This window comes from Anas acuta, chromosome 2 (genome assembly GCF_963932015.1).
Source record: "Anas acuta chromosome 2, bAnaAcu1.1, whole genome shotgun sequence".
Classification (NCBI taxonomy): domain Eukaryota; kingdom Metazoa; phylum Chordata; class Aves; order Anseriformes; family Anatidae; genus Anas; species Anas acuta.
Window position 1 is genome coordinate 16382333 of NC_088980.1, and position 20425 is coordinate 16402757.

At 41.7% G+C, this 20425-nt stretch overlaps 1 protein-coding gene across 1 annotated transcript; it reads right to left on the reverse strand.

The window, feature by feature from the left end:
* Positions 1 to 3627: 3627 nt before the first annotated feature.
* MTPAP (mitochondrial poly(A) polymerase) lies at positions 3628 to 18572 on the reverse strand. The gene is made up of 9 exons (XM_068673628.1): positions 18432 to 18572; positions 16261 to 16433; positions 15470 to 15703; positions 14929 to 15153; positions 9544 to 9755; positions 7127 to 7353; positions 5865 to 5957; positions 5698 to 5771; positions 3628 to 4507 (listed from the first exon to the last, which is right to left on the reverse strand). Exons 1-9 carry the CDS (start codon positions 18532 to 18534, stop codon positions 4172 to 4174), a joined length of 1677 nt encoding a protein of 558 aa, XP_068529729.1. The 5' UTR covers positions 18535 to 18572; the 3' UTR covers positions 3628 to 4171.
* Between the last annotated feature and the right edge of the window lie 1853 nt (positions 18573 to 20425).

A 20425-nucleotide genomic window follows, 5' to 3' on the forward strand; every position in this document is an offset into this window, starting at 1 on the left:
ATCCTTTCAGAAAGTCATTTTTAGGCAGGATTTAAATGTCAAGGGAACTTCTGCAGCAGGATGAGAGTATTGGCTGGGTGTTTCCAGGCTGAACTGGTGAGAACAGCTTCCAGCTATGAACAATAAGGTGGAATCAGAGAATATCCCGAGTTGGAAGGAACCCACGAGGGTCATCGAGTCCAACTCCTGGCTCCACACAGGACCACCCAAAAACCAGACCCTGTGTCTGAGAGCGTTGTCCAAACTCTTCTTGAACCCCAGCAGCTCGGTGCTGTCACCACTGATCCTGTCCCAGTGCCCGACCACCCTCTGGGTGCAGACCCTTTCCCTAACCCCCAGCCTGACCCTCCCCTATTGCAGTTTCAAGCCACGACAGCTCAGCAAACGGTCAAGATGCTTCCAATATTTGATCAGTCTTAAATAAATGACCAGATCCAGGACAGACTCTCCAAAATATAAGTGCTTATTTTAGCAAGGGCTCTGATTTCCCTGGTTGGGGATGGCTGCATTTTAACACTATCTTAAAGAAAAGCAGAACTTGGAGCAAAACAAAGAAAAGATTTCATAATACAAGCAAGGGCACCCCAGGAGGAGCTGGCAATAAAACACCCAAAGCTGGTTGTGGTCTTGGCTTTTGCCACTTCTCTGTGATCGCAGTAAGCTCACGTGTACAAAAGATGATAAAAACAATAAAAATATTTGAAAGTTTTAAAGGGTAAACCCAAACACCTTATAAAAGGCAAAGCTGTTGACTGATAATGTGTGATACAGACAGTCAGATGCCTTTGGATACTTCAACAGGTCCCCTGCAGTGGTCTCCAGCTTTAGCAAGGAGGAGGGACACAGCTCAGCCAACCCCTGGGCTTCGCCACACCGCTGGCTGTGTTGAGGAGAGGGAAGGAGGTTATCCACGGAGGGAAAACGAGCCTGCAATTGTGTGGCAGCACAATTCCACTCGGGAAGTGAGATGGAAAGGGCCTGTTAAGGAAATGAGGATGAGAAGCACGTCTGAAGGGCGAGGGAGTGAGATCAGTAGGAAGGCAGCGCTGAGGTGAGAACAGAACTGTGTAGGTGATTTCTTCTTACGTAGCAGGGTGACAAACCAGCTGGGGAGGCGACGAGTGTTTTTCTAACAGTCTCTTAGGTTTCTAACATCACTCGGTGCTTTCTCACAGCTATAACCTGCAATTAAGCGAGGCAGGGGTGGAGAGTGATTGAGAGAAAGGATGCAGGGTGACAGGAATGAGAGACTTGATAGAAAAGGACGAACAGATAGCACCTCAAATGTGCGGGTGGCAAGGTGTGCAGCCTGGGGGACAAGCAGCAGGAACGAGAGCTCTGGTGCTGCCACCACAGCACTGTGGGAATGGCAGACACGGGGGAGAGCTCACGTGGTGGGAGCGTGGCCATGGGTGGGCACGAGCTCCTCAAAGAGCTTGAAGGAAGGGTGATGATCCAAAGGTCTCTTCCACCCTGAATTATGCAGGGATCTGAAGTACAAAGGACAGAACCCCGCAGGAACTGTAGTTTTGAAACTGAGGCAGAGGAACAGGGCATCTGGTACCTCCTAAAGTCCCAATTTTGGGGCTGAGTAAGCAAATTGCGAAGTTTATTGGTATTTGGGTATAAGCATCCTGTGTCTGGGTGTTAAAATCCTTCAAGTCTTTCGTAGCTACATGAGAACGAAGCCTCCTGGCCCTTTCCCCAGCCTTGTTGCCCTCCTGTGGATGCCTTCCAGCACCTTAACATCCTTGTTATATTGTGGAGCCCTGAACAGCACACAATATTCAAGGTGAGGCTGTGCCAGCATTAAATATAGCAGGAAAAACACCTCTTTTGGCAGGCTGGCTACGCTGTCTGCAAAATGCTGCTGGCCAACTTGGCTGCCAGGGCACGCTGCTGCCAACCAGCACCCCCAGGGCCTTCTGCAGAGCTGCTCCCCAGCCACTCGTCTCCCAGTGTGTACCTGTACCTTTTCCTCAGTCTGAGTTGAGGATTTCTCCTCATTGCCTGTGGAATAACTCCTCTCTGCTACCACCCTGGGCAGGTGATCAATAGCAGACACCCACTGCAACATCTGCTTTGCTGTTCTTTCCCTTAATCCTCCCCCGGAGGCCCTCCACCACACCATCCCTATGTGGAGATCCCTGTGGTACCCGTTTTGTTTGGCTGGGAAAAAGGAAAGTCGCAAGTACTCAAGTACCACCCTAATCTTCAACAGCTTCAAAGTCTGCTCGGGAAACAGGAGAAAAATTATTTGGGTTCTCTAAGGATCAAGATAGCAACAGACTGCTCACCACACCAGTGCCAAGCTTGATATCAAAAGGTTTTGTTAGCACCAATAACAAGTTACACCAAACTTCTTTCCAGCCCCTGAGAAGTTCACGCAGAAGTACAGGGATTTAAGTAGAAAGCGAAGTTTGAACATCAGTGCTCAAAGCAGTTAATATGAGAATTGATTCCTGTGACTAAGATAAAAACTGTTTAAAGTCATGTGATAACATGTTTATGAACATGAAATGGATGCACATGAATATTATTTGAGAGTACAAATAAATTAGCATCATACTGATCTGTAAGAGGGTCTTCATGGCACTCAAGGTCTAATTGATCAGATTGCTAACTGTGAACAGTGCTTCTCCCTGCCCAGTGGTATTTTACAAATACTTTGGAATTACTTGTTAGTGCACAAATTATTTCTGACAAATATACCTCCAGGAAAAGAGAACACACACTCTTCAACTGCTAATACCAACATACCAGGTCAGACTATACCAATAGAAAGTCCACACAAAATCATGTTCCACTAGTGAATTAAAGAATCTAAAAATATTGATGTCTATGAGTACTGTTTCTTTTTCAATATTGCATCGGTGTGATAATGTCCGAGTTACAGTCATCTCTTGCACAGAATTTCTTTAAAGGTTGCTCTTAAAAGATGTTATTTAACAAACAGCAGTCTGTAAGTTGTTCTCATCGTGCCTGCCATTTAGTTTTAATGCATGAGTGGCTCTCAAACTGGACAGGTAGAATACTCACAAACCCACCTGGAAAAAATCTGACATTTGACGGCTCTCTCCCCATTTCTCTTTCTGTCCTCCGTCCTTCCACCCCCTCCATCTTCCTCTAAAACACTATTTTATGGTGAAAGCATAGAGAACTCAATTCTTTCTTTAAGCCAACAATAAACATTTCTCACTGGTTTAGCTGATCTGGAAGAGGGACAGTCAGCACTCTGGTGAATATCTGAAAAATAAGGCAAGACTGGGGACAGGACTCAAAACACATTATGTGATTCCCTGTGGACCTCTGTAAAGAGCAGAGAGATGCAGAGATCATGAGAGGAAGGCTTTGGTGTTGCCTAGCAGGCAGCAACTTTGAGGGGAGTGATTAGGCAAGAAAAAAACTCCTACTGGAACCTGAAATACAGGCTTAAAGTGAAGCTGAAGGCAAAAGGAGAAACATGAGTGCATATCAGTGAGAACCAGTCCCATGGGTACAAAAGATAAAGAATAGACTGAAGAAGTTTGAGAACAGGTGGTAAACACGAGAGCAAACCCAAATTTCCAACGCAAAACAGGTGTGCTATTCTTGGAGAGCAATCCAGTATGAAGCTGCAAGCCCTCCTACCTAATTCCATTCTCTTTATTTTTGTCTCGGCACTATCTACATGAATCAAAACCAATTACAAAAATAGATGCACGCACTTGGGTTTTACTGGCTCCCAGAATGTGGTTGCAGTGGAAGCAATGACTCTAATATTTGTCTTCTTTTAACATGTGGTTTCACTGGAAGGTGGTTGCTTCTTGAGCTTTTCCTTAACGCATCATTTGGATGTTAACCACGAGAATTCCCGAGGGCTTTTGCCCTTGCTGCTTTTTTCAGTTTTTTTTTTTCTTTTTTTAAAGAGTGAAGGATATTTCCAAAATATATCTGTAAAACTTGCCTTTTAATGTTCTTCATTCATAAAACAGATGGAAAAGTGAAGAGTAAGGAGGAGGTAATGTACAGCAGGAAAGCAGACCTGTACAAAGAACCATCACAATGAAAACCAGAGGTTACCTGACTCTCCATTTCACCATAGTAGAAATATTAAAAGTAATGTTCTTCAGACCGTATCACATTTAATTCCTAAAACAGAATAGCAGCTACCTTGGTTTTGTGCCGAAAGTCACTTTCCCACTGCTTTTTGTAGGTTGCTTGCATTACTTAACTTTAAGGAGTCTAAAAGGCTTCTGATTGTTTCACTTCCCATTCCCTTTGTCCTTCTCATCTTGTTTGTATTACTTTTTCCAAATGGTATTAGTAGGGCTGCCAGTCCCCAGGGCTCTTTATTGATCATTCGCTGAGTTCTATCTTCCTTCTGTAAAATCCAGGCACTTTCTCGGGCCATAGCTACAAATTTCTCCAGCTGTGGCTGATTAACATTCTTGCTGATATTAAGGTCTTGTTCAAAGGGATTCCAGATATAAAGAGGAGACGACTCAGGTTTATTTACTTCCTTTCCCTGCAGATAGTGTAAAGGAAAAAAAAACACACACAAAGTTGCACGTAGGCATTATATGCTGAGCAAGTACCAAATCACTTGAGTTATCACATCAGCGTTAAGGGTATTCTGTCCTAGTAGAGAACTTTTTTTGGGAAAAAAAAAGTTGATTAATAATCAAGTTAATTTTCCTGTCAATCTAACTGTACGACTCTATTCTCTAAATCCTCTTAGTGGTTGTTTTCCTTGCCACATAGAGCTTAGATTTCCTTCGAGGCAAAGAACGTACAACAACTTACCCTGCCTTTTTGGCCACCCTCCCATTTGCTTTTCCACAAACCTCAAACCTCACTCGCTGCAATCTGCTCCTCTCTCCATTTGTGTACGGGCAGCACGAGTGTGTCATATTAACGTGCACAGCCCAGGCTGATAAACTACTCCAAGCACTTAATCTGTTCAAACCATTCCCCTCACAGTGCTCACTAAGAGCTACTATAACAAAGCAAGACTGCTGCCTTGGCTGAAATTCCCCCCCAGTTCAGTTTGGTTTTTAAGTAGAGAGCTATTTGGGTCACAGTCCACTTTTGTGCACTCGCTGTAGTACAATGCAAGCTGTTGACAACTACATAGTTTGCTACTTAAATGCACTTCCCATCACAGCGCTTATCAGTGCTCCCTAGCTAACTGGCTCTGCATTACAGAACCTCTGCAAGCTCTAGGAGGAACCTACCAGCTAATCCTCCTCCAGGAAGAGTCTACATACTGATACATCATACCCTTGGCCCCAGGGCCAGGACTAGTCAAAGAGAAAAACAGCAGCAGCACAGACATTTCCCCTGTCCAGGTCAGGCTGTGGCATGTGGGGGCTTTTGCTCATTTCTTAAGCCTTAACGGCAAACAAAATTTACCCAGCTTAATTAATTAGTTTCTAGGATCAGCCTGTACTGGCAAAAGAACTTTTATGCCAGAAAGTGTTGTACTGAAATCCCTCATCCTCCAAGCAACCCATCAAAAACAGGTGCTAGTTAAGGTACTTACATATATGCACGTCCATTACACTTGCACACACACACACATATCAGCAAATAATATGACTGATATGTAACAACCAAAGTGACAGTGCAGCCCTCTTGGCAAGCAGAGAATGATCACACATTACCTGTCACAGAAATTCAACCAATGATGAGAATCAGAGATTCAAATTCACTTACCCGTCGAAGATTTAAGGAATTCTTCCTGAAGTCAAAGTTTCCAAAATACTCAAAGAAGTCACAGAGCAGCTCATCTAAGGGAAAGAAAACCAAGAGCCAACAGTAACGTTAAGGAAACATTTATTTTCAACACACAGAAAAAGGGAAGTTGATGAAGATTTACCTACCAAGTGTTTCTGTGTTTTTTGTAGGGTTAATCTTGCTTAAATCGCTAACAAATGAGCAATCATATCCTCCAATTATATGCTTGTCTTTTTCATCTGAAACATAGATTGCAAGAGTATTCTGAAGTGATAAACAATAAAATGCCATTGTATGTAATCAGATTCAAATATGAGACATGACTGAATTCAATGAATGCTATCAGAGTAAGCACAGCAAATGAGAAGTTCACAAGCATGTTTTAGCTATTTAAGTTGAATCTTAACATTAAAGACTTAAAAGAAAAATATTTTTTTTGACAAGCAAAGGAGAGGAAGCATGAGTAGATGGCATATTTTCAAAAACATCCAGGAAAATGGTATATGACACCTTTATATCTCCAAAGTTAAGTAACAAACCTGATACCTCTGGATACAGAGCTTTATAATACACGAAACAGCACAAATTTCTGAGGTTAATAGTTATTATAGGGCATCATTAATCACACCCAAAACCTCCACACCCCTTTTTCTGTAATGGTATTGACATTTCTACAAGCATACTCCTATGACATGTTTCATTCTGAGTATAAAAATTCCGGGTTATTTTGAGAACTTGTTGGTAACTGCTGATGGAAACATTTAACCTGATTTTCCAACAACAGAACACAGACCTTTTTCTCTACTCAAAGCTTCCAAGGAAGCATGTCAATAAGCAGAAGAAATAAGTGAGGAGTCAAGAATCTGGGATGTCATTCTCCAAGCTTTCATTCAATTTACTGAAGATAACACATCCTGAAAGCTATGTATGAAACAGCCAGAACACCAACAGTCTCAAGGATATTACAAATTGTGAGAAAAAAAGTAATATAGATACATCTGGTGTCTATAAAACAACAGACATCGCATCAATCTGCACCAAATCCTTAAAAACTGCAGAGACATGAGATCTCACAGGTCTGCTGCAAAACAAAATAAACAATAAACAGGCAGCGTGGGAGCCCTGGGCAAATAAATCACTTCTAGTTGTCTGAGGCATAGAACAAGCCTAACCCCTGTAAGCAGAATTTAGCATTGCACTAGAAATGCAAAACTAAAACTGTTTTAAGATGCATTATTTTCGCAAAAAACACAAGTGAAACTTGGGTGTTCCTTCAAACTTAAGGCACAGAAAACATACATTGGTGTTTGAGAGCATACAGAAATGGCTTGGGTTTATTCATAACTTTACGGAAGTTAAAATAAATGTGAAAGTCACTCCAACCTCTTTGATAACCAGCTACCCTTACCTGCCAGTTCTTTAAGCTGGTCTAGTGTTGGAATGATAGGTGGTGATCTCTTTTGCAGAAAAAACATGACCATCATGGTAAGAGAGAAGTTTGTAATCCAGGTACCAGGAATGCTATTGGTAAGTCCATGAACACGGGCCCAACATCGCAAACTGAACACCAGGGCTCTCACACGGGGATCAAGGGTGCCATAGATGTACAAGAGTTCTGAACTTCTGATAGCAATACTGAGGAAAAAAAGAAAAGGTACGAGAGGTAAAAAATAAGAGAATGGGAAGTACCAGTTGCAGTGCTGGCTGCTCTGCCCTAGATTATCAGTTATAAGGAAAGATGATATCTATTAAACAACAACAATCAAACAAAAGAGCAATAAAAACCACTTTTATCCATTAAAGAATAGAAAAGAATGTCTGAAATCGTCCAGGATTAAATATCCGATAACTTCCTAGAAGAAGAGTACAGTTTAGGCTAAGTAGTAATATTACACTTGTGCTGTTTCCTGTTTCCTTGTTCCACATCATAATGAAGAAGAAAAGAAAACCCAAAAAAAACATCACATACTTGGAGTTAAACTATGCAGAATCAAGGCCAAAACCATATAGAACTTAGCCACAATTGCCTTTGGAATGCTTTAGATAATATGTCTATTCTAATATATTCTATACCAACTATAAATTCTTTTACAGTCTTATTGTAAAGACTGATCCGTTTGGTAATTTTCAAACGACCAACATTTGAAGCTTTATATCCTTAAGTTTTTGACAGCACAAAACGAACTTATGAATTTTAAACCATAAAGTGTTGAAGACATTATTAACGTGATCAGAATGAATCTGAAGTTGTTCTTCAGCAAGTTCTTTAAACAAACAAGCAAAAACTGCAGCTGAAAGCAGCAGCTTCGCTTCCAGGTGCTTGCTCTCATTCCCACACTGCCACATCCACCACGCTGGTAGTTGTTTGTAATAACTACCCCAATCCAGGTCCTGCTGCAAAACAACTAATCTGGAAGGATAAAGGCTTTCAGATGGATCAGCTTTGATCCGTTTCATCACATGGTTGTACAAACACTCTCGCAGTCTATGAATGGGAAGGCAGTGAAAGGCAGGGAAAAAAATGGAAGCAGGATGTGAGAGCAAGACTTAATTTGGGGCCAAATTTAGTTTAAATTGCTTGTTGAACTACTGTTGCAGGAATTTTTACTCCCAGTCTTACACCGAATTCCTCTAAAAACCCAGCAAAGCATTTTGCGGAAGTTTGCCATATTGAAGTTTTGTAATACCTGGACTTCTAAGATTTCAGCTGTGAAATGCTTCCTTGTGTCTGTAAGATTTTTGTTATTTCTCCACAATAACAAGACACACACAATCTCAACCAACCAAACCTTTGGCAGGGAATTACAAAGTTTGCACAGAACTGCATGTTGCCTCTCACTGTGGCTGCACATTTGAGAGCAGAGTTATTTTAAGACGTTTGTTCAATACTGTCCTAACAATTCCTGCATATTCTGAAACAAACCTTTGGGTAATTCAGAAAATTCAGTCTACATCAGATGTGATCAGGTGCTAGACAAATCACAACATTTATACTAGCATTGAATCTGTAAGTCATATCAGAAGTATTTTGAAAGATGATCACTCATCACCTTTCCCTAGCACTAATAAAAAGGGTTACATACTTTTTTTCAATTATGTACTTCACGCCAGTGCTACACGTGTACACTGATTTATGTATTACAAACTAAGTGACAGCAAAACAAACTATATGCTTGACTATCACCCACTGGTTACCTAAAAAAGTGAAAGCAAGCTGCAAGAGGAGGAAAAGATGCAAAGGGAAATATTTCTAAGAAGGCTGCTCCCTCTGTTGGGCACTACTGCGAAAGGCCCTGACAGTAACATTTCAGGCTGTTTTCTGAGGCAGTGGGCTGATTTATCATTCCAGATACTTTGCCAGCAAACAGGTAGACACAGGCCCTTAAGAAGCAAGAAGGAAAAAAAAAAAAAGACCCAAAAATAACTAAGAGTCTAATGACCACAAAGCAGCTGAAAGACAATAATGAAAATTAGCATGATGCTTAACCTGAAGCAATCAAAACAAGCTGTGCACCCACATACCTGAAGGGAAGTAGTGACTGAAGAACCACGTCTGCTTTCAATTCCCTACAAGCCAAACTTACCATATAGAGTGTTTTTCAGGCCTGCAGTTTCAGCTTTCAATTGTTTACCATACTGCAGAAAGAGATCTTAATTTAACCACATTGGAAAACTAAGATCTGGAAGTCAAAAACATCCTTTTCAGACCCAACATTCACATTTGTTAACAACGCAGAACTGGGTAGTCTAAACGTTTTTAATGACAAGTTTCCAAAACATAAGCGCATTGGTGTTCTGTGTAAAATGTTTAAAACCAGGCCTTACCTGTTGCTCACAGACAGATCACACTGGAATCCTGTTGGTTGATGGGCAAATTTCACCAGTGGGCAGCGAGCATTGAGTATCTTCTGTACGCTCATGCATCCGGGACCAAAATTATCAAGGCAATCACCGATCACAGAAAGAATTTTCTGAGTTGCTAATCTTTCTGATGGCAATCTTTTCATCTGATACTCCATTTCAAAGGGACCTTTTTTCTAACACAAGATTTTTTTAAATAAGTTAATAGTTCTGGAACTAAAGAGACATTTAAGAATAGTTCTGAAAGACAACACTTTGCAAAGGAGTCTGAGCAATTACGAGTTAAAATATAATTATTCAAAGCAGCCTGCAGAGCTTAAAAAAAAAACAAACCATAAAACATTACTTTCTCTTTTATTTTCTTTCTCAGTGATTCATTTTTTCCAGGTTAATAGTGAGTAACTTACTGTAAAGTTACTTGTTTAGATGAGGGTATAATGCTACTACACGGCTGTCTACAACAAGTCGTTCTGGAATTCCCAAGACAGCACAGACTGACTGAAAAGAGCGGCATACAATTAAGTTAAAAAGTAAAAGGGACAAAACACAACCAAACCACTATTAATTTCTAACCACCACCAGTAATTCCGTTTCATATCCTCAAAGTAGCAGTGTAAAGGAAAATCACTTTTAAATTAAAAAGCTTTAAAAAAATAGCATGCATATCGCTTAATGCTTCAAAATGACGGTAAGTTTCCTTAAAACTTAAAATAATTGCTTCACACCTGATGCAGTTTTTTCAAAAAAATAAAAAAATTGTGGAGCTGCACTCTGAGATCAGACATTAAGTTTCTTGTAGATATTTTAATTGTCCCATTTGCAGTTAACACCCAAATAAACTAAGTCCATACCCATGAAATCTCTGTTTGCTTTATCCTCTGTCTGTTTTTAAGCCCTAACTAATTTTGCTTGCTGATTTGACACCTGACAGTGACTTATCCTCCCCTGTGAAACATGTAATGAATGTAGTGTGAATGTGTATGATACAAAAAGCATTATGCAGCGACCTAATTAGTCTTCTAAGACATAAATAGAGGAGGTTACTCCTGTTGTCACTGTGTTAGCGCACAGAAAACAGGCACTCAAAGACAGGTGAAACAATTTGGGATCACGGACCTTGCAAATCATCCCATAGACTTACTTCAGGAGCTGTATTTGTGTCACTCTGATAACTAAGGTGACCCTTTCTGCTCTCCTCTTACCCACAGTTCTCCAGCCAGCCCATATGTTTGAGCATACCAGGAGAGTGCTCCTTAATCCCATTTGGCTATGCAGCTGCATGCTACAGCAGGACCAGCTCAAAGTGTAAGAAGCCTACAGCTACAAACATTAAGGTAGGTAACAGGAAAGAAAAAGATGGAGAATTGGCTGACACTTGGGTGTGCTGGTGTTTGTAATTATGTAGCAAAACAAAACAAAACAAAATAAAATAAAATCACAACATGCCTTCCCAGGCAGCAGCTCAGTATCTCTAAGAAATTGGATGAAGACTTTTTTGTAATAATGAAGGAGATGCTCTTAATTGGTTGGACTTTCACATGGAGCTTTGGTTCCTCTTGTGGAGGATAAAATACTGATACTCACACCCTGTGGCATGGTGCTCAAAACAGCAGATACAGGTAAAGTAAACTACTTCTTTGGGGTAGACTGATGCACATCCTCAAGCAAGAAGTGCAACATTTAATACAATAACTTACTCTAAAACTATCACAAAACTCTGTTTTAAGTCATTCCCTAATCTCCCAAACTGCTTACAAGTTAACCACACCACATCCGTGGTAAACACTGCACTGATCATCTGCTCTTGGTAAAGAACACTCTGACTTTTACTGCCACCTAAGTCACAGTCACTGACCTTTTTTGCCACAAGATATGATAAAAAAGTGTGATTTAATGTAAATAGATGCTGAAATGCCTGGTCCTCTGTCACTGCTGGTACCTCCTGAAAGGCTGCAGCAATTTGGTATTTCAGAAGATAGATAACCTTCCCCCTGCTGCTGCATCATCCTGTAACTAATGCTACCTTCCTCTGCCTCTGCTCATCCTAGGAAAGACAATCAACTTATGGTTATTAGGAACACAGTTTGCCAGGGAAAGTATCGTATCATTGTCCCCATAAATCACACTGCCACCTATATGAGATTTTTGCCTTCCTCTGAAGCATTAAGCTGTCGCCTATTATGGGAGGTCCCCCACATCTTGTTTCCCTACGAAGTATAAACCTCTCTAGGTGCTGCCACCTTATTCTCCTCTACTCTTTGGCTATGCTTGAATCAGGACAGGAGTTGCACTAAAGATTTTTACAGTCCTTTGCAAGACAATGCTTTAACAAACCTTGCTTTTGTGTATACTTTCACCGTGATGGAGCAGATCTGCCACATTTTAACACTCTGAAGTTTGAACACCACCAGTGAGATCTTCATCTTTAGCACATAAAGATGACATCTGCATACAGGACAAAAGCCTCGCTGCACCACAGAGCGTAAATATGCCGTGCAGCCCCTTAACCTGTCCCATAACCGGGAGCCAGCAGTGCAAACAGCATCCCTGCTGGCCTTTGCTGCAGCAGCCCCACCGCAGCAAGTCTGTCAACTGCCCACAAGTCCTCACCACTTCTAGTAACCCAGCCTGTTCCCACATCTCTCTGACGTTTATAACAGAAGTTTTAAATAGCGCAGTTCATTTAGGGAACGATGACAGGCAAATAGCTCTGGACACACACTGCTAGTTTGGTTTTTGTTTGCTTGTTATTATTTTTCTTGCAGCACTTGCTGTGAATGGATGACAAGACAACTTAAAAGAACAACGTATACAACTGTCTGTCCTCACGCTGAGGGAGAACACTCCATCTCTTCGGTGCATCTCGTAACACTCACTAGACCACCTGGATTCTCACTGCAGAATTTTTCATGCCTAGAACTGCTGCCATTTCTATACACTCCTTTTAGTTTTCCTGTCAACTACGTGAATCCAGTTCAGCTAAACTACGACTGAATAAAGCACATTATACAGCCCAGTTCCAAAGAACCTTCCATGACTCACTGGCAAGTGCAAATTATAGGCGAAGAAGTATTCTGAAATAAAATTTGGTGATGGGAAACTATTTACCCAAGTAAGATGTGGGCTGAAATGTCTCTAGCGAGGCTAAATATTATGACTACAGTGGATTAGTTCTCCTCCTTATCTTGTTGAGACTTTGCATCTTCTTACATGTAAAGAACATGTAAAGAAACACTAGTAAGAAAAGCTTGAAGAATTTCTGTAATTTTACTTTTTTTTCTGTATTTTTCTTAAAGTTTTCTGTACTTTTAATCTTTTATTAAAATGTCGTTGTTCATTATGTCAATTAAAAAATCCTCCTTTACCTTCACCTCAATTTCAGAACTGTTTTAGAAGCACAGTGAAGTTGAAGTGAGAATCTCTGTTCCCCTCCTCATATAAAATAATCTGCAGTGACAGGAATCACTCCATTAAAACAGAATTTATCAAGTATACTGTAATGCTGCCTGATGCCTAGGCATGCTGTCACTTCAAAATTCAACAAAAGGAAAAAAAAGTTATTAAAAAAATGGGCAACTGCAATTACACTTGCCTCCCTGCTTGATTTGTAGTTTTTCAAAAGGACAAATGAAAAGTTCACTATACAAGAACAAAGGACGTCAATGGTCAAATTTTGTTCTTTTTCTAAAATGAATGCACTACATGTTTCCTAGCATTGGTATGGGACTTCTGCACAAGGATGATTGATTTGACATCTTTTCCACCTCTCAAACATTAAGCAATTCATTTTAGGTATAGTCATTTTTCCTCAATATTTATATTAACATTGTCCTGAAGTCCGCGTGCTCATGCAAACCGCACACTTACCAACCCAAGTCCATTGTTTATATTAGTCTGACTGAAAAAATGATGCATACATATATAAAAAAAATGATCAAACCAAATGTTAAGATGTAGGTAAGATGATTTTAAAAACTAAGATTTACAGTGACCCACTGCCTTTTATCCTTAGGTCTGGTTTATGATTCTGATTTCATCTTCTATTATAAGATTGCTTTCAGAGTGTGCATTTTCCTTAGAAGGCACAACATGAAAGAAAGATTTTCTCTCTGCAGAGCATCAATACCAAAGAAAACTGCTACTTACAAAGCATGCTTTGAAAACAGACGTTTTGTATTTGTTTTTTCCTCAAAACTCAAGAGGCAACTAAAGCAAAGGTTTCCTAGATTTTAACCTTTCCCACAAAGGCACAGTGATCTTATCCTTTAGCTGACATACCTGCTTTCATTGTGTTTGATCACTGCAATAATACTGAAAACTAGGAACGTCTGAAGGCATATTTTAAAGAAAAATAAAATGCATGGTAATATGCAAATAGTACAGAAAAGCTAAGCAAATTTTCAATCTCCAAAAGCTTAAGGCCATCATCTTTTTTTTTTTTTTTTTTTTCTTTCCCTCTTTTTAAGGAGAACAAAGATAGCTTTCCCCAAACTATTATCACATACATAAAAAAGCAGCTTTGGTAATTAAGTGATTCTGGCATTTTCAGAATCTGTGAAGAACTCCAGCATCTCCACAGGACACTTCTAATCCAAATCTCCCTTCTTGTCCTGATTTTCACCTCTTTCTTTCATATTTCCTTCTCCAGGTCAACAGGACATTTACACTATCCACAGTCAAAAACCAATAGCAAGAAACAAGCCTTCCAAAAAGACCTTGTCTAGCCCTTTCCTATTCATTATGCCTTCACAAACCTGGACCATGACACAACCTACGGTAACCATTGCAACTGGGAGCTGCTCCAGTCCCAACACCAAGCACGTGACACTTGGCTACTGCACAGATTTCAGTATTCTGGTACCAGTGAAGACATGGTTATGAAGAAATTTAATTGTTGCTGGACAGACACCATAAACACGAACGGTGCCACCTGCAACTACTCACCAGTATTACTCCAGAAGGTCTTAACACAATCTTAGGTACAGGTGTATGTACTCTAGTAATGTAGTAAAGTTTCTATAGCAAGTGAGCTCTTTAAACCGAGGAAAAGAACCTGACAACCCTCCCAAAATGCAAATGCACAGAATTATTATGTACCAGGACACGGAGGACCTTAAAAATCACACCCAAGCTTTAAAATGGCATGGGTGAAGCCCAGCAGCTCCAGAGAAGAAAAAACAGTGATAATAATAAAATTGCGAAGTGTTGCTCAATCAGCTTTGGAGGATGAGGGTTTTCTTCACAGTGAAGTCCACCCTGACAGTACAAACGAAGTCTGGAAAAACAGCAAATTATTTTCTCCCTATTACAAGGAAGAACAAGGACTGAAGATGCACAGCGTAACCTTACCATTTTTGCAGCATGCTCTTGTGTGTCACGGAAGTCCAGAAACATGTCCACATCGCATCCCAGTTTGCCAAAGGTGTTCACTGAAGAGCCAAATGGCTTTACCGTGCTGTCTGGAAAATATGCACGTGCAAAATCCTGAACCAGGGAACAGGCCAGAAATCGGAGCTTGATATTTTCTTCGGTGAGCTGATACTCATTCAGCAGAATGTACATTTGACTGCTTATCTATTAAAGAAAATAAATACTGTAATAAAATACAAAGACCACCTTCTATTAATATATATTTTTCTTCTACTTACTATCATCGCAATTGTAAGATCTTTATTAGTTTCAAACAGGTTTACATCATATAGAAAAAACGATTTTGACATTTAAAATAATTTTCTCTATTTGTTTGAAAGTATGAGAACCACTGACACAAAGTTCTAACAGATTTTTTTTTAATAGAAATAAATTGCTTTATATACTTCACACAGCCACTTGCAAATCTTAAGTGGACACATCATTTTTGTTTGAGAAAACTCTAGAAATCTGTACTTACACTGTCTGCCTGATGAAGTTTTTGAATAAGCTCGTTCACTGGAATGTGAGACTGACGGGAGAGATGAACTGGTGTTTCTTCAGCAGTTTTAGCCACTGGATTTTTCAGCGTGAAGGTAAAAAGTCTAGATTTAAATGGGACGACATGATGCTCTACAGCCTTTGGAATTCCAACAACATCTTGTAATGAGGCTACACTGCTCTTTTCAGAAAATTCTATTAAAGCATGGATACCCTAAAAAAATAAGAATGGAAATAGACAGAGTTAGATAAACACATACAAGCCTTGAACTTATTGTACTGACATTACTCAGCCATTTGTGGTAGCACTGGGACATTTTAATGAGAGAGTCACAAAGCAGAATACCAGCTTCTGTACCTCAGGACTTTTAAAATGTTTTTTTTTTTTCACAAGAGGACAAGACGATGTAAGGCATGCTATTCTTGGTAGTAAGCACTACACATTACAGTTCTGAAATCTATTTACGTTCACAACTGTAATGTTCATTAAAAAAGTGAGCTCTATTTTTAGGATAATTTACAGTGCTACGTAAAAGTTTAAGATTTAATGTAAAGCAGGTTGCTAGAACCACTTAGAACAGCTATTGCTTAGCTAACTTACAAATAAAAATCTGTTGCTCAGCAACTTGTAAACATTAATAAAGACAAAAGCTAGTTTAACATATTAATTGTCCATAATATGCTTGACCTACATGTGTGAGGCCTTGACCAAATAAAAGCTTTTATTTTTTGTCCGAGTGCACATTTCAGTTTACATGGTTAATAACTTACCCGATTTTCAAAAAAGAAGTGACTGTTAATTTTTCCATGACTGGATAAATACTGCAGTAATTTTTTTTCATTAACTCTTGATGGGCATTTAATTAAAACAGTGCGTTCCGCTTGCTCCAGTCGTTCCGTTTGAACCTCTGTGAATGTCTTCTTTCTGGCATTGACTTCAGCATCTGCAAGAAGAAATGAGCATCGGGGTTTTTTTTCTACATAAAGATTTAAAATTGACTTTCAGCTCCTCTTCTGGGATTGAACAACTACAAGTTTTGCTTTGGCTCTCTGAGAGGATCACAGCAGAACAGCAAACAAGAAAGAATGAAATACATGAAGAAGTACCTATCTCTCACAAACACATATGTTCTCTAAGAACAAGGAATAGGAAATACAGGATGAAAACAACACTGACTTTCCTTGCTGCCACAGGAAGTTTGATGATACAAAGAATCTTTGCTCCTCTCTGATTTGCTATTCAACAGGAACAACTCAACATGTATCAAGTCTAACACCAAGGTACCCAGCAAGAACACCAGGCAAAGCCAGACCTTTGGCAAGCTGCCCTAAAAATTCACTTTCTCTCTGCTACCATGAAAACAGCACTTTCACCTGGGGAACAATTCAGCACTTGCTTCTTTTTACAAGTCACCACCTTCTTTTACAGTAAACTCCTACACAAAATTTTCATTTGATACTATCCTTGCATCAACTCACATCAATTTAACCACAGATCAGTCATATCTTGCTGCACTACTGGCAAGGTAAATTGCTGCTGACAGCCTACAGAATCAACACGGAAATAAGACAAGCTGGAACAGGCAAAAAACACTGAAAAGTTGTTTTTTTTGATTGCATCTAGGCAAAGGGGCCACAGCCCAAATCTGAAATCATAACCACATCCCTGCGTAACTCAAATTAATCATCTGACCACATCCCACTACCACAGGCTGGAAGGCGCTCCCTGTTCGTACAGCCATCCATAACCCAGACTGGGAAGCGGGAGAGCATGCAGCTACCTCCCTGTGGCTACAGAGAAGTTCAACAGAGAGCTCCTTGTACAATATTTTTGATTTTGAGGAAAACGTAGCATTTTGTAGACTCAAGAAAATCTTATCTAATCAAGCTTGTTACTATTTATTCTAAATTAAAAGGAGTATTTTTATAATCTCTTTGTTTCTCATGCAAGCTTGCAAACAAACTACACAAAGCAGTTGTTTCAGCTGCTTAGTTGTGCACAGCACTTTACATCAGAAGAAACACAAGTCACAGCACGTCAGCAATGGCTGGTCCTCACCGGTTCTTGGCTTGCACTAAGAACATGGCGACAATCGAATGTTTCAGCAGAACAACTGCTTTCTCTTAATTTACCTCTAGTCCATCTCTATGCGTAACATTTTTCCTGGGGGAGATGAAGAAGCGTATGGTGACTGAGGTGCTTGAGCAGTGACAGGTCCCATGGACCGGTGCCACAGCCAAGAGATGAACACAGCTCTTCTCGCTCCTGCAGCTCTCTGTATGAGGCCTGGCTGGCTACACACTTCTCCCCTGACCTATACATGTTTAGTTACTACAGCAGAAGATGCTGTAGGCACCTGGCAGTGCTCTGCCATCTCCTCCTGGCTCTGAGCACTGCACAAACGCCAATGAACCCATCCAAAGGGCGGCTGTGCGCAGCCTGGCTGTAACGCAGCAGCCCACATTACCTTCTTCCCCTGTCCTGTACAACATTCCCAGCTAGTGCCAGAGCTTTGCAGTTATGGGAAAAAGTCCCAGAGCAGCAGCAGCGGTGCTGGGACCAGCCCCGCCACCCCCTGAGGTGCTCACACACACCCTGAGGCGCCATCCGCACGCTGATCACACAGCGAGACAGAGAAAAGATTAAATTTATACCACAAAACAAGAACGATCAACCCAAATTGGGAACTGTGCTACATGTTCGTTAGCTAAAGGACACAAACAGCGAAATATTTTTTCGTGAGGCTGCGACAACACAGCCCGACCCCCCCCCACCCCCCCCCCCCACACACACTGAAACAAGCTGCCCCTGAAGTCCTACACCACCAACCCCCACGCACAGCCCCAGGACATTACGGCTGGAAAAGCCCTCCAGGATCGCCTGCTCCCTTCCCCTCCATCCCCGTGAGGCACAGCCTCTGCCCCCCCTGTCCCCCCCGTACCCTCCTGCGCCTCGGCCGCCCCCCCCGAGCCGAGGCGGGCCGCGGGCGCCCTGAGGCGGCCCGGCAGCAGGCGCAGCGCCCGCCCGCCCGCTCGCAGCGCCATGGCCGGGGCAGCGCCCGCAGCGCGCAGCCGCCTCACAGCGCCTACCGACGGCAGCCGCCGAGGCTCAGCACTCCCCTAGCGGGCGCAGGCCTACCCTAGTGTTTAAATTTATTTATTTATTTGTTTATTTATTTATTTTTGGGGTGGAAAAGGAGAAATAAAAGAGTTTCGGGGGTGGGTGTCGTCGGTCCGTGTCACGGTGCCCTGTATAAGGGGTGGAGAGGACACGCTGGACGCCGCTGCATGTGGTGTGTGAAGGCAGTCAGGGATGTAAAAGTTTCAGCACATCTGTAGGGGCGATGAGGGGTTGTGTGGGTGCTGTGTGGGGTAGCAGGACTTGGTGGGTCGGCTACGCTCTTATTCACCTCCCGTAGAGCTGGAAAGATACTTCTATAACTTTATTATCTTGGGTTTATATCCCAGGATGACCCAGAAGATGAAGTAGATCGCTTTTAAAGTACTGAATTTTAATTAATATCCTACATACCCATGCCACAGAGCAGAAATGTTTTCATCTGTCTCTCTGTAGCAACTACAGGAGTTTCCTCAGGAGTCCTGTGACGCAGCTTTCCTAATTTCATTGGCGTGGAAAGAGAGAAACTCCTCCTCTTTGCTCTTTGAAGCTGGGCTAAAAAAGGAAAATGGTTTAATTAAAATTAATTTGGGGGTTAGGGAAACTAATAACCGAGGCATGTTCCCGAAAGAGGATACCCAAATACCCTAGCGTGTGAGCTGCTGTGTATTAAGGATGTGTTACTCAGCCTGAACCTCCTACCTTCAGGCTGCTGCCAGCTCTGCTCTCTCCCAGGCCTGGCCTCTCTCCCTTTTACCCCTCCTGCAACCTGCCTTCCTCAAACCCCTTCGTTTCCTTCCTTCGTTTTAGTTCCATTAATCATCCTCAACTTCCTTGCATTTATTCACAGGCATTTCTCAGCACACGCGCCGAACAGAGCAATCGAACAAGTCCAGCCTCGACAAAGCAGATACATGTTCCTTAACGGGGCTTTGCCGATGTGTTTATCACCTCTGTGTTTTGGAGAAGCAAGCGTGCGAGCACGGGGCAGCCCTGCCAGCAGCTCTCCACACACCGGGTCGTGATGCTGAGGAAAATGGGGCATCAGGTGGCGAGTCTGTCTGAAGCCCTGTGCGTTCAGAACCTCATTTGTGCTGTTTTGAATATAGAGAAGTGGTAAACCTGTAACCTTTCAACAAGGTGGTCAGCGTGTCTAGATAACGTAAATAGTAAAGGAGTTTCACGTACTCAAACACCAAAACCTACCCCGAGTCTTTGTCCTGAAACCTTTTAAGGAAAGTTTTGCCATTGGCTTCAGTCAGCAAAATGTCAGTTTTTGCAGGTAATAAACAGCAAATGCAGCCTGTGTCTCATGAGATTGTGACAGAGGTTCAACTCGACACCTGCTACTGCTGCAGGAGCTGCTTTGGGTGATGGAGTCCCATTTCTCTCCTTAACCAAAAATTAATCCAAGGGAAGCTGCTGGGCAGCACAGTAGTCCTGCAAGAGTTACTGCCCTTTGGATGGGGAATAAAATGCAGTCCTGCCCCTTTTTGGAAATGGTCAAACTCATGCTACTGTCACCCGGAGCATTTTAATCCTAACGCCACTAGCAAATCCTACGCATTGTTGTCCTAAATTCCAGCAGACTTGCCGCTGAAGTTTTATTTAGATGATGCTTGAACTGAGTTCGCGTAGGAAGAGCGCTGGCTCTTCTGGAGTGCGTCCACCACACCGGGGGGACATGAGGGGCTGTGGGGACGGGGTTTGGCACCTATGTGCTCCAGTACAAATCAGGGCGGGCAGGGACACAGGCTGGGGACACCAAGAAAAGGGACACAGGCTGGGGACAGCCGGAGGAGCATGGTGCGCCGGGAC